Here is a 13,118-nt window from a genome sequence, read left to right as displayed (position 1 = left end):
ACACAGAGTTCTTTATAGGTGATTTCTAGTTTATAAATCCAGAAGGAATAACAGAATTAGAAAACCGCCATTTTGCAGTTGCTATTCAAATAATGGTTCTCAGAAACAATTATCAATAAACGATAAAATGACTGGGAGAAAGGCTGATGGTGAACGCAGAATCACAGCACCTGAATCCTCTGGTTAACCTTCACATCACTAGAAGTGGATCATTTAGAAAATATCTGCTTATTAAATGTTGAAATAGGAAGTATATGGTACCACCTATGAAGTATTTCCTGCCGAAAGAACAGAACCTGAATCTAATCAAGCCTCTAAATTTAACCGGTTTACAAAAAAAACTTAAAAGACACCTTGAAGATACAATCAGCCAAATCCAGAATGGAAGATTATGTAGGACAACTGACCTGGTTTCTTCCACAAACACATGGCACGGAAAGAAAAACAGTGAGGGAAAAGGGAGAAGATACAGAAAGAGAATTAGACATGTCAACCAAATGCCATGTTATTTGGATTCTGATCTGAATAATCCAATGTAAAAAAAAATTTTAAGACAAACAAGGATATCTGAAGAAGGACTGGTATTAGATTATATTAAAGAATTTTCATTAATTTTGTAGGTGTCGTAATTGTGGTTATATAAGGAAAAAAAGAATTGAATGGTGAAATAATATGTTATCTGGAATTTGCTTTAAAATACCCCAGAAAGAAAGTGTGTGTGTGGGGGGCGGGGGGGGTAGGGGGTAACAAGATGAAACCAAACTGATAAAATAATTGTTGATGAGTATGAGAATTTGATATAAATTGTCTATTATCTGTTACGGTTAAAATATTCCATTACAAAATGTTTAATGAAATTAAAAGTGGCCAAAGAGTAGAGGGCAAAAGATAAGAAAATGAAAGCTCAATCAAGCCCAAAAAAGACAGAAAAGAAAGAAAATAAATACACAAAGTAGGACAAAAATAAAGCACGATGTAAGATGATGGAAATCAACCTAAATTTATCATCAATCACAATAAATGTAATTGGATTGAATGCACTGATGGAAAGACAAAGATTTTCAAATTAGATTAAAAAGATAATCTAGCTATATTATTATATATATTATTATGAAATACCCATCTAAAGCAAAAAGTCATAAGACAGTCAAAAGTGAAAGGATAGGGCTTCTCTGGTGGCGCAGTGGTTGAGAACCTGCCTGCCAATGCAGGGGACACGGGTTCGAGCCCTGGTCTAGGAAGATCCCACATGCCACGGAGCAACTAGGCCCGTGAGCCCCAATTACTGAGCCTGCACGTCTGGAACCTGTGCTCCGCAACGAGAGGCCGCGATAGTGAGAGGCCTGCGCACCGCGATGAAGAGTGGCCCCTGCTTGCCACAATTAGAGAAAGCCCTTGCACAGAAACGAAGACCCAACACAGCCAAAAAAAAAAAAAAAGTGAAAGGATAAGAAAAGACATACATCTCCAAAAAAAGCTGGTATAGCTAAATTAACATAAGGCAAAATAAATTTTAAGGTATTATTAAAGATAGAAAGGGTCATTGTAAAATGATAAAAGATTCAGTTTACCAGGAAGATATGATGATTTAAAATGTGTATGCACCTAAAAATATAATCCCCAAAATATAAAGAATTGACTAGAATTGACTACACTATGAGAAATTAATAAATCCATCATTATAAAAGGAGATTTTTATCTCACTTCTCTCAGTACTTGATAGATTAAGCAAACAAATATTAACAATACAAAACATTTGAACACAGCAAGTTCAAATCTAATTAACATATGTAAAATCTTGTGTAAAACATTAGCAAACACACCCCATTCACAAGCATAAAGGAAATATTAAGCAAAAACAATCAAGCATTAGACTGTTAGTTAAGGCAGTTTCAGCACACATCAAAGAGTCATAAACCCAAGGCAATTAAGTTAGAAACCGATATCCAAGAAAGAAATTTAAAATCCCATGTTTGCAAATTAAAATATCCACTTCTAAATAACGCAATGATGAAAGAAATCATAACAAAGATTGGAAAATACTTATTTCTGAACAGTAATGAAAATATTACATTATTCTTCATCAATAAAAAAGGAATGAACTACTGACACATGTTACAGCATGGACGAATCTCAAAAGTGAAAGAAGCCAGACACAAAAAACTACGTATGCTTCCAATTCTACGAAATGCCCAGAAAAGGCAAATCTACAGAGACAGAAAGTAGATTAGTGGTTGTCTACGGTTGGGATAGGAATGGAAAAAGACTGCAAATGGGTAGGAGGTTTCTGTTGGGGTGATGGGAATTTTCTAAAATTAGATTGTAGTGATGGTTGCAACTCTGTAAATATACTAAAAATCACTGAATTTTACTTAAGAAGGGTAAATTTTATGGTATGTAAATTTCATCTCAATAAAGTTTTAAAATGCAATTAAACAATACTTGGAGTTAAATTTACAGCCTTAACAGATTACATTTAGGCAAGAAGAAAGATCCTCCATTGATGAGCTAATATTCAAACAATAATTTTTTTAAAAAAGCAGAAAAAAGAAAATAGGAAAGTAATAGTAAAGAGCAGATTAATGACACAGAAACAAAGATATGAGATAAGAGAAACAAAGGCAAAAGTTGGTTTTTTGAAAAAGAAAAATATGATGACAAATCTCTAGCAAGAAATTAAAATGTAAAAGAACAGGGCTTCCCTGGTGGCACAGTGGTTGAGAGTCCGCCTGCCGATGCAGGGGATGCAGGTTCGTGCCCTGGTCCAGGAAGATCCCACATGTCGCGGAGCAGCTAGGCCCATGAGCCATGGCCGCTGAGCCTGTGCATCTGGAGCCTGTGCTCTGCAATGGGAGAGGCCACAACAGTGAGAGGCCCACGTACCGAAAAAAAAAAAAAAAAAAAAAAAGTAAAAGAATAGTGAACAAGTTCATGCCAATAGGTTTATTACTTAGATAAAACAAATAATTTCTTAGAAAAATGTGACTGAAACTGTCTCAAGAAGAAACAGAAAAGCTAAACAGATCTTTGAACCTATAGTTTTAAGAAAAAACTACAGGTTAATTCCACTCAGGAATACAGATGCAAAAATTCTAAATTAAATATTAGGTATAAAATCAATGTATTAAAAAACTGTATCATAACCAAAATGGTTTTGATACAAGATATCAAGGATGCTTCAGCATTAAAACATATATCAATGTAATTAAATATATTAACATGTTAAAAGAGAAAAACCAAATGATCATTACAAGAGATAAAGAAAAGGTATTTGATAAATCTAATACGCATTCATGATAGAAACTCTTTAGCAAATAAGACTGTAAGGGAACATTTATAACCCTTGTGGCCCTACAGACTTGTCATACAGAGCGAAGTTAAGTCAGAAACAGGAAAAAAAATATACCATATGCTAACACATATACATGGAATCTAAAAAATAAAATAAAATGGTTCTGATGAACCTAGGAGCAGGACAGAAATAAAGACGCAGACGTGGAGAATGGACTTGAGGACACGGGGAGGGGGAAGGGTAAACTGGGAAGAAGTGAGAGAGTGGCACTGACATATATACACTACCAAATGTAAAATAGATAGCTAGTGGGAAGCAGCTGCATAGCACAGGGAGATCAGCTCGGTGCTTTGTGACCACCTAGAGGGGTAGGATAGGGAGGGTGCGAGGGAGACGCAAGAAGGAGGAGATATGGGGATATATGTATAGCTGATTCACTCTGTTATACAGCAGAAACTAACACAACATTGTAAAGCAATTATACTCCAATAAAGATGTTAGTAGAGAACAAACGTATGGATACCAAGGGGGAAGGGGGGTGGAGTGGAATGTATTGGGAGACTGGGATTGACATATATACACTACTGATACTATGTATAAAATAGATAACTAATGAGAACCTACTGTATAGCACAGGGAACTCTACTCAGTGCCCTCTGGTGACCTAAATGGGAAAAAATCCAAAATAGAGGGGATATATACGTATTCATATAGCTGATTCACTTTGCTGTACAGTAGAAACTAATACAATATTGTAAAGCAACTATACTCCAATAAAGATTAAAAAAAAAACCTACAGAAAACATTATATTTAGTGATGAAATCTTAACACTAGTCCCATTAAAATCAGGAACAAGATTAAAAGTTTCCACTATCACAGAGTCTAATCAGCACTGCAGTGAAGGTCCTAGGAAAGCAGTAAGGAAAAGTAACAACTGCTTTACCGACCAAAACAAAAAAGCCAAAACTGTTTTTTATTTTCTGCAGACTATATGATTAGCTAGAGTGAAAACCTGGGAAAATTTACAGGTAAATTATTAGAATTAATAAGAATTCAATGAGGTTGATTATGTAAAAATAAAATGCGCTTGTATATTCCAGGCAGAAAATTAGAAAATATACTTTCTAAAAAAAATACTATTTCCTCTGAATGTACCTCAAATTGAGTATGTAATCACAGAAGAAAAAATAATTAATTCCAGGATCTTTAAAACGCAGTACTCTGATCATACACCTTGTGGAATACTTTCTAAGAATAGTAGGAACTGCAAAGCCACCTTGAACTGTATTCAGTAGGATCGCTGTTGGTAGTGGTACAGGTATGGTAATCACAGAACCACTGTGCGTGCTCTATGGTTCAGAGAAAAAAAAAGAAAAAAGAGAGAGAGAGCAAGAGAGAGAAAGAGGGAGGGAAAGGGGGAAATTCTTCTTTACAGAAAAATGCCAGCTATTAAAAATAGAAGGAGGGGCTTCCCTGGTGGCGCAAGGGTTGAGAAACCGCCTGCCAATGCAGGGGACACGGGTTCGATCCCTGATTGGGGAAGATCACACATGCCGCAGAGCAACTAAGCCTGTGCGCCACGACTACTGAGCCTGCGCTCTAGAGCCCATGAGCCACAACTGAAGCCCACGCACCTAGAGCCTGTGCTCCACAACAAGAGAAGCCACTGCAATGAGAAGCCTGCACACCGCAACAAAGAGTAGGCCCCGCTCGTCGCAACTAGAAAAAGCCAACACACAGCAACGAAGATCCAACACAGCCAAAAATAAATTTAAAAAAGTCATTATTTTGCAACCAACGTGATAATTGATTCCAGCAAGGATCATCAATGGTGGCTAAAATCATTGGGTCAAAGGTAGCTGGGGAATAGGACAGTCACACAGTCTCAAAGTATCACCCCACACATTACTTAATGACTAAGGAAAAAAGGTAACTTTACAATGCAGATATCTGATACATACCAACCTCACCATGTGCTCAAACTTAGGACCAACAATAATTGGACAAACTGACATTATGAAGCATTGTAACTGCACCTCTGTAGTATTCCCACTAAGCGTTTGACTTAAATCCAATCATGCCGAAGCAACCAGAAATCCACTGTGGGATATTCCACCAGATTATTGGACTGCACAGTAGATTACGAAGAATAACAATACTGTCCCCCCGCCTCCCCTCCAGCCACTCATCTTTTAGCCATTTTGAGGTATAAAACAGGAAGTTGAGCTGAACTGATTACACCTGTACACTTAGGTGTTAGAAGTTCAGGGGGAGGAAAGGCATTAGGCATAACGGCCAGCAGAAGTACACTATTAGGAAGCTGGGGCACAGATGACTTTGCATGCAGGCGTGGCTCGGAGCATGGAGCAGGGAGCAGTGGGGAGCAAGGGCTGGGGGTTTACCCACTTACTTCCCGGATGGCCCCGTCACAAACTCGAATGACATTCAGGAATGTGGGCATGACCTGGGGCAGGAACTGCACACACTTGAGCCCCAGGGACTTGAAGATGAAGGTGATGGCCTGGACGACCATGGTGTGATGGTGAGAGAGGGACTGGTCTCGGAAGATGCGCATCAGGGCCACCATGGACACGGCTGGGTAGAACTCGTCCAGAGGCAGGTTCCCCATGTTGACCAGCATCTCACTGGTGCTGTAGTCAGCTAGGACCAAACAAAGGTGAGGATCACGAGCTATACATGACTCTGACTTTGTACGAAGCATGGTTACCGACAAACAAAAAAACCTCCTGATGGTCACCAGCATTCGTATCTCTCTGCCTGCTATACTCTTAACACCATTGGGGATACCAGGTATATTAGGAGCCAGTGAGTAGGCTCTCACCATGAAGGACAAACAGTTTTTGGCTTGTCTATTATCTAAACTACAAAAGCCTAACACAGTACATGACGGGTTTTCTTTAAATTGCTATGTTTAATTTAGCTTCTTACCATTCCAGTTCACAACTTCAGTAGCTGAAACCATCAATAAAAAGTTACTCCGCCAAATGAAAATAAAGGGGATTAAATTAGGCAAACATCTGTTCAGCAGCTGCTTGGTTCCCCTAGGGAATTCAGAGAAGTTAACAACAAATGCTACCTGACCTGAACAACAAGGATCTCAAGGACTGGGGGTGGAGGAGGGTATGGAAGGCGGGGGAAGGGGGGGAGGGTATGCGGGTGGGTGGAGGTTTAACAGCACAATAAGGACGCTAAGAACCAGAACATCCAAGAGACTGGATGACTGGCACTGCTGAGGACAGAGGAAAGGCTGGAGGATGTGGCTCAGGCTCTGCTCGAAGGCTGTGGGTCTGACAGGATTAACATTGCAGGCACACTTCTCTCATATACAGAACAAACTGGAAGCAGTATGATCCCATCCACAGAGTTCAGAAACAAATTATTTTATTTGGGGAAAATAACATTTTGCTGAACTAGATGGGAGAACCACTACTGAACTTTCACACTTTGAGAATTATGCCTGCCCTGATGGACACTGGGTTAAGCCTGCATCCCCACACCCTACCCAATCTCTTAGGCTACTTATCTAAAGACAAAGGAGCTCTACGGCTAAACCACTTGATGGAAGAAAGAGCCCTGGATCCTGATTGCTACTAGTTTTTCCACACCCTCTGAGCCTTAGCATCAGATTTCCCTATCAATTAAAACAGGGAGAATAAATTCTACCCTCTTCCTCCTTGGGTGCCATGGGAATAGAAAACATCAAAGATGCACTAACAAAGAATGACAGATGAACAAGGGTGATGGGGTGATAATTCACGTCTCTCTCATCAGCACCAAAGAGTGACTACAGACATAGCCTGTTGACCTTTAACAAAGAACCTGGACAAACGGGAAGACTGGACACACTGGGAAGCAGCGCCCCTGCCGTGACTCAAGAGGAAACTACTGACGTTCCATTCAAAAGTCACGAGGTGAGTCAATATGCAATAATTTCACAGTTATCCAGCCCAAGGCTCTTTCTAAACACAGCCAGTGAGGGCTTAGTGAGGCAAGAACTTGGCAAGCCACTCAAGGTTCTCCTCAACTTACAGGAATCCTGACTTGACTTGGATTCTGACAGGCTGACAGCAGAAGCATCCCGGGACTGGTCGATCATGCCAATGTTCACTTTGTGCTTGTACGGATCCAAGGCCCCCAAGAGCCCTAACACACGGATAGCCTGCGTGGGAAAGGGGAGGGGAAAAGAACACATTCACCGCAGCACCCGACTACCACAGCTCTCATGGATACTCATGTTCCATGATGCCCAATTCACATCGCACAACCAGCTACAGGGACAAAACGGAGAGGGACAGGAAGCCGCATCAGTACTGTCAGGGCATGTTAATGACGCAAACGTCTCTCCATTCTCCCAGCAAAGTCTTTAAACACCAAGTTTGCGGTGTTTCCTACCTCTCGCCGTGTACCCTGGTTCTGCTCAGTCTTCAGGAAATTCAGCAGCACCTCAAGCAATGTGGGGTACTTCCTGTAGGGCTCCACCACGTAGCCAGTGCTGGCCACCAACTGTCCCAGGGTCCACAGAGCCACCTGGACAGGCAAAAAAGATCACATGGTTTGTAGCACCAGTAAGAGAGAAAAGAAAGCATACTCCGTACTCTTCATTAAATGGTTATAACAAAGTGTTAGAGGCTATTACAAGAAAAGAATGCCCAGTAAAGGCACTAACCATAAACCAAAATCCTGAGAGCTGGGACATAAAAACAAGGCTACAAACCCACACAACAATCGCTGGATCAAAGGTAAAGAACAGTCCCGCCTTTCTCAGGAAGTATATAGTTCTTCTATACCCCGGATGATTGACAGGAGAAATCGGACTCAAAAGGAAATTAAGGTTGTTCTTACTTTCAGTCTAGTCACCTAATGACCTCGATGACCAAAGCGAAGCCAGGGCCGGGGGAGGGTGAGCTGAAGCTCCGCTTCCCTCCACAACCAGAGGCCAAGACTCTCTGTTTCCCTTTAGGGGCCGGGGCTCTGATAGATGACCTGCATTTTTTTTATTTTTCTGTCTAGAGGAAATGGCACTGGTCAGCCCTGATACTGACAGTGACTCTGGGTCAGGATGAAAGCTAATTCTAGCTCCAAGTCTTTCTTCTTTTTACTCAGTCAACAAATATTTCTGAGTACCTACTAGTGCTAGGCATTACTGGCTGGGCACACTAAGGTGACTGAGAGAGACGAGGTCCCTGGCCTCATGGGGGCTATCCTTCTCAAACACAAAGTAGTGGTACTCGCCTGCCTTTTGGCCAACAGAGAGGAGTCCTGGAGCATGTCCATGATGATAATAAAAAGTTCATCAACCCATTTCCTCATTTCTAGGCCACTAACCTACAAAATGAAAAAGGAAGTGGTAGATAGCATTAGAAATTATGGCATTAAGAAGTATTTTGACTTCATTAGAGGTGAAATAATTCTTCCCATCCTATGGAAAAAGCAGTTGTCCCCTTACCTGAGCCAACTCTCCTATTGTAGCCAAGACATTATTGATCACACCTGGGTTTGGATCAGGGTCTGGATCTTTCAGTTTCAAAATTAAAGCCTATGGAAAGAAGGTATGAGAAAATGAATGCTGGTTAGAGTCTACTAGAAAACTTTTTTTCACATAAGCAAAATTCACCCAAGAGACCATCTCAGTCATAGATAAATTACTTCTAAGGCTTTATGAATCCAGGATTCCTCTGGAATGTGGATTCTTAAGCCTTTGTCCATACTGCACACAAGCCTGACGTATGACGGAACTGGGAAGTGCCATGATCTACAAACATTTCCCATGCCTTCTCTAAACTGTATCTGTGTGATCATGTACCCAGATTCACATAAGTTGTGAAAGACTTCACATAAGTCTAACGTAGACTTGAAGGTTGACTCAGATTTTAAAGCTCAATTTTTCTTCATTTTGGGGGAGCTACTTTATGCCGCTATCTTACTTCTCCTCTCCAAGCACATTGGATGAGGTGCTTGAAACATCATATCTTATCTCTTAGAAGGAGAGCCCTTTCCTGCAACTGGTGAGATTCCTGGTATTCTTGAACTGAGGGTGCTTGATGTGGCCCTTGTCTGTGAGCCTGGGACCAAAGAAATTATCTACTTTGTTCAGTGTACCAGTGAGCACCGAAACACTCCCATCATCCCAAAACATCCTGGAGAGAAAGTACCAGTCTCTGTCTGTTGCACATTACCTTCAGAATAGGCTCCATGTAGGGGCGGATGAGCCGGGGGGCATTGGAGACCAGGTGCCCCAGCATGCGGGCACTCTGTTCCTTGATTCTTCCAATGCCGCTGTGCTCCAGCTCTGTCAAAATCTGTAGGGAAGAAAGGCTTACTACGACTACGGCAGAGGAAATTCGAGAGGGACTGTGTGTTTGAAGCGAGAATGAGGCGCGGGACTAGAGGAAGGAACCAGAACTCCACTGAGGATCAAGGAGCTGCTAGATACTCCACAAGCAAGGCCATCTCTGCAGGTCACAGAACAGTCCTGGATACAGCAGTGACCGGAGGAAAAACTGCAACCGGCCCTTTCTCCTTCTGTCACAGTACTCCAAGGTCCCTCAGCCCTCTGCAAAGCATAGCTTTTAACAGTGTAGACAGTCACAGAAGACGGAGAAAACCAACAGGGCTGGCTGTGAGCAGGGTTTTGCAAAAATAAAGAATGAAGCGGGGGGCTTCCCTGGTGGCACAGTGGTTGAGAGTCCTCCTGCTAATGCAGGGGACATGGGTTCGAGCCCTGGTCCAGGAAGATCCCACATGTCGTGGAGCAACTAAGCCTGTGAGCAACAACTACTGTGCCTGCACTCTAGAGCCCGCGAGCCACAACTACTGAGCCTGCGTGCCGCAACTACTGAAGCCCACGTGTCTAGAGCCAGTACTCCGCAGCAAGAGAAGCCACCACAATGAGAAGCCTGCGCACCACAATGAAGAGTAGCCCCCGCTCACTGCAACTAGAGAAAGCCCGCGTGCAGCAATGAAGACCCAATGCAGCCAAAAAATAAAATAATTTATTAATTGAAAAAAAAAAAGAATGAAGGAAGGGCTCTCTGCAAGAAAAATATCTGTACAGACAGCAAATCACTCAGAGTGCATATAAATAATGACAATGGAATCGAAGACTAGTCAGAACAGCTGTGATGTGGAAAGAACTACTGATGCTCAGTTGTGGTTTTGGGCACCTCTAGACAAACCCAAACAGTTAGGGATCATATCAATAGAATCCCCTTGGACCTTAATGAACAGAGATAACATGTGCGATCTAACTGACACGCTGAAAACACCAGCAAATCAGCACGTTATGCTCCTGGTGACACAGACGTAAACAACTTAATATAGACAGACTTCTGGAGAGCTGAAGTTGCCAGAAGGAAATCTCTGCACAGTGGGAAAAGTAAGAAACAAAGCTCATGTTAACTCAGCTACCCAAAGGAGTCGTCTCCAATTTAATGTTATGTTTTGTCTCACATTATTGATTTAATAATCCTGATTTCCTGGACCCCCTTGGCAGTCTGTTTTCACCTGGTCACAGCATACAGCAGTGAGAGGGGATGGAGAAGGATTCTAAGAACAGAAGCATAACTTCAAGAGATGGCTGTCTGCAGGGAAATGGGTACCAGTGAGGAGAGCACAACTCTCTGGGACAGTGCAGGGCCAGATCAAACAGCCCCCAATTTACTCCAGAGCCAAAGAGCGCCACTGCACCCTAATAACAATACCCAATGCCCACCTTGATGAGCAAGACACCAAGAATAGATCAAAGCACATTTAGGTAAGGTCCCTTACCAAGGCATGAAAATGTACAATTCAACTTGGGGAGATCTGTATCAAAGTTTAAAAACAAGAAAAATTATTAAAAATTTTTTCCCAAGCTGTACTTGTTTTATTCATTCCCTTTGCTAGTAAAGTGTTTGTAGATTTGCTGCATTCTGTTAAAACAGAAAAGATAAAATAAAATAAAATTCTGGAGTTTCAAGGGCTAAGCTCAGTACATAGTAAATTCATTTAATGATGCTTCACAATTTCCAGTATCAGAAAAATGGATAGCCTGATAGCTTACTATAAGCTTCTTGAGGACACAGCCCATGCCTGCCTTGTTCACTAGCATGCTTCCAGAACCCAGCAGGTATTTGGAACACAGAAGGTGCTCAAAACATCTGTTGTCTGAATGAACGTACTGATATTCTCATTAGGAGATATTTCTCTATCAAGCTTATTTAGCATGGTTTGAGCCGGCAGGCTCAACAATGATTTCTTTTCCTTCCCCAAACGTTAGCTATTTCAAAAAGACTTAAAAGGATAGGCACTCCTAACACGGGCCAGCAGTTAAGGAGTGAACCATTAGGCTAAAAACACAAGTGCCAACATAAGTATAATCTTTTAATTTGTTCACTGATGATATAACTCACGGTCACTTTTTTTTTTTTTTTTTCCTCGGTACGCGGGCCTCTCACCGTTGTGGCCTCTCCCGTTGCGGAGCACAGGCTCCTGACGCGCAGGCTCAGTGGCCATGGCTCATGGGCCCAGCCGCTCCGCGGCATGTGGGATCTTCCCGGACCGGGGCACGAACCCATGTCCCCTGCATCGGCAGACGGACTCTCAACCACTGCGCCACCAGGGAACCCCTCACAGTCACTTTAATTATGATAGACTGTGAATGACATTTCTTTAGGGTAGAAGTTATATTAATAACTTTCTATGTTTAAGTTCTTTATATGTTATGAAAAGTGTTTATTTCAAAAGAAACCACGGGGAGGATCATGAAGCAGAGGATGTGGTGGGGACAGGATGGAGTCGGGGGACAGTAGATGACTAGTTGAGCCACACTGAGACCCAGAAGAGGTGGGTGGAAATAACTTGAGGCAGGAAGGGCTGGACTCGGTGCATTGTCCACAAGGCAGCCAGAGAACTTACTCGGCCAGCTGAAGACAAGAACCAGAAGACAGGCTTCAGCAGGAAATGGAAATCCCACCAGCTCTAGCAGCAATGCCAACCCGCATCTACCCGAGGCTCTAGTCCAAGCAGCTTAGCTTGGCACGTCACATTACTTAGGAACGACAGCCAGGGACCACAGACCAGGGGCAAGGATGACGAGAAACAGAGCTGGAACCGTTCCCGTATCTGGCCCCTGTGCCTGGCCTGGCATCAGCAGAAGCAGGAGCAGAAGGATCGCGAGGCGCTGGGCAGACTGACACCACCTGCAGCAGAGGCAGTGAAGAGGGGCAAGGAACGGACTCGCTGGTGACTTCCCAGGAAAAAGGAAGAGCCATGTGAGAGGTTAGCTTGCGAGTCACGCTGACAAGAGGCTTATGAGGTGATAAGCACTAGAACCGCAATTACCAAGCCGGGAAAACACGTGGGCTCTTCGAGCCAAATGTGGCTTCTACCAGGCACCTCGCTCTTTCTCTCCCTTCCTCCTCCTCCTCAACTCTCGTTCCCCAAAGCGCACTCACGATGAACGTGCGTTCCCCACTACCGCGAAGTGTGACCGTCACATCCTTACCTGGATGAGCATCTTGCGCAGGAAGGGCATGACGAAGGCGGGGTTCATGCTGCTGAGCCGGCCTACGGTGCAGATGGCCAGCTCCCGGATCTCAAACACCTGGTCATTCAGGGCCACAAACAGGGCCTGCAGATTCTCTGCCTGGGCCAGGTGTGCGTCAAAGCGCTCATCCAGGGATGCCAAGACACAGTAGCGGATGTCGGGGTCTGCAAGAGCAATTGAGCCTTTCAGTGCCTCTTCACTCCTCTCCTCCCTCCAGTCCTTTCCCAGTTTCTGCTTCCACTGCCATCAGCCTAGGGAGAGGATTCCAGATACCCTTC

General features: G+C 43.0%; 1 protein-coding gene across 1 annotated transcript in view; it reads right to left on the bottom strand.

Annotated features, from left to right (window-relative positions):
• Positions 1–13,118, bottom strand: part of MTOR (mechanistic target of rapamycin kinase) — a 121,365-nt gene that overhangs the window by 90,295 nt on the left and 17,952 nt on the right. The window contains exons 13-19 of the mRNA XM_081220781.1: positions 12,799–13,004; positions 9,491–9,613; positions 8,761–8,850; positions 8,547–8,639; positions 7,707–7,841; positions 7,344–7,473; positions 5,704–5,954 (exon numbers count right to left, since the gene is read on the bottom strand). Of these exons, the coding sequence (XP_081076907.1) occupies positions 5,704–5,954; positions 7,344–7,473; positions 7,707–7,841; positions 8,547–8,639; positions 8,761–8,850; positions 9,491–9,613; positions 12,799–13,004 (1,028 nt within the window). The remainder of the gene's footprint in view (positions 1–5,703; positions 5,955–7,343; positions 7,474–7,706; positions 7,842–8,546; positions 8,640–8,760; positions 8,851–9,490; positions 9,614–12,798; positions 13,005–13,118) is intronic.

This window comes from Mesoplodon bidens, assembly GCF_964165515.1.
Source record: "Mesoplodon bidens genome assembly, chromosome: 2".
Lineage (NCBI taxonomy): Eukaryota > Metazoa > Chordata > Mammalia > Artiodactyla > Ziphiidae > Mesoplodon > Mesoplodon bidens.
The sequence above is the reverse complement of the archived record's forward strand: the minus strand, read 5'-3'. Positions and strand labels throughout refer to the sequence as shown.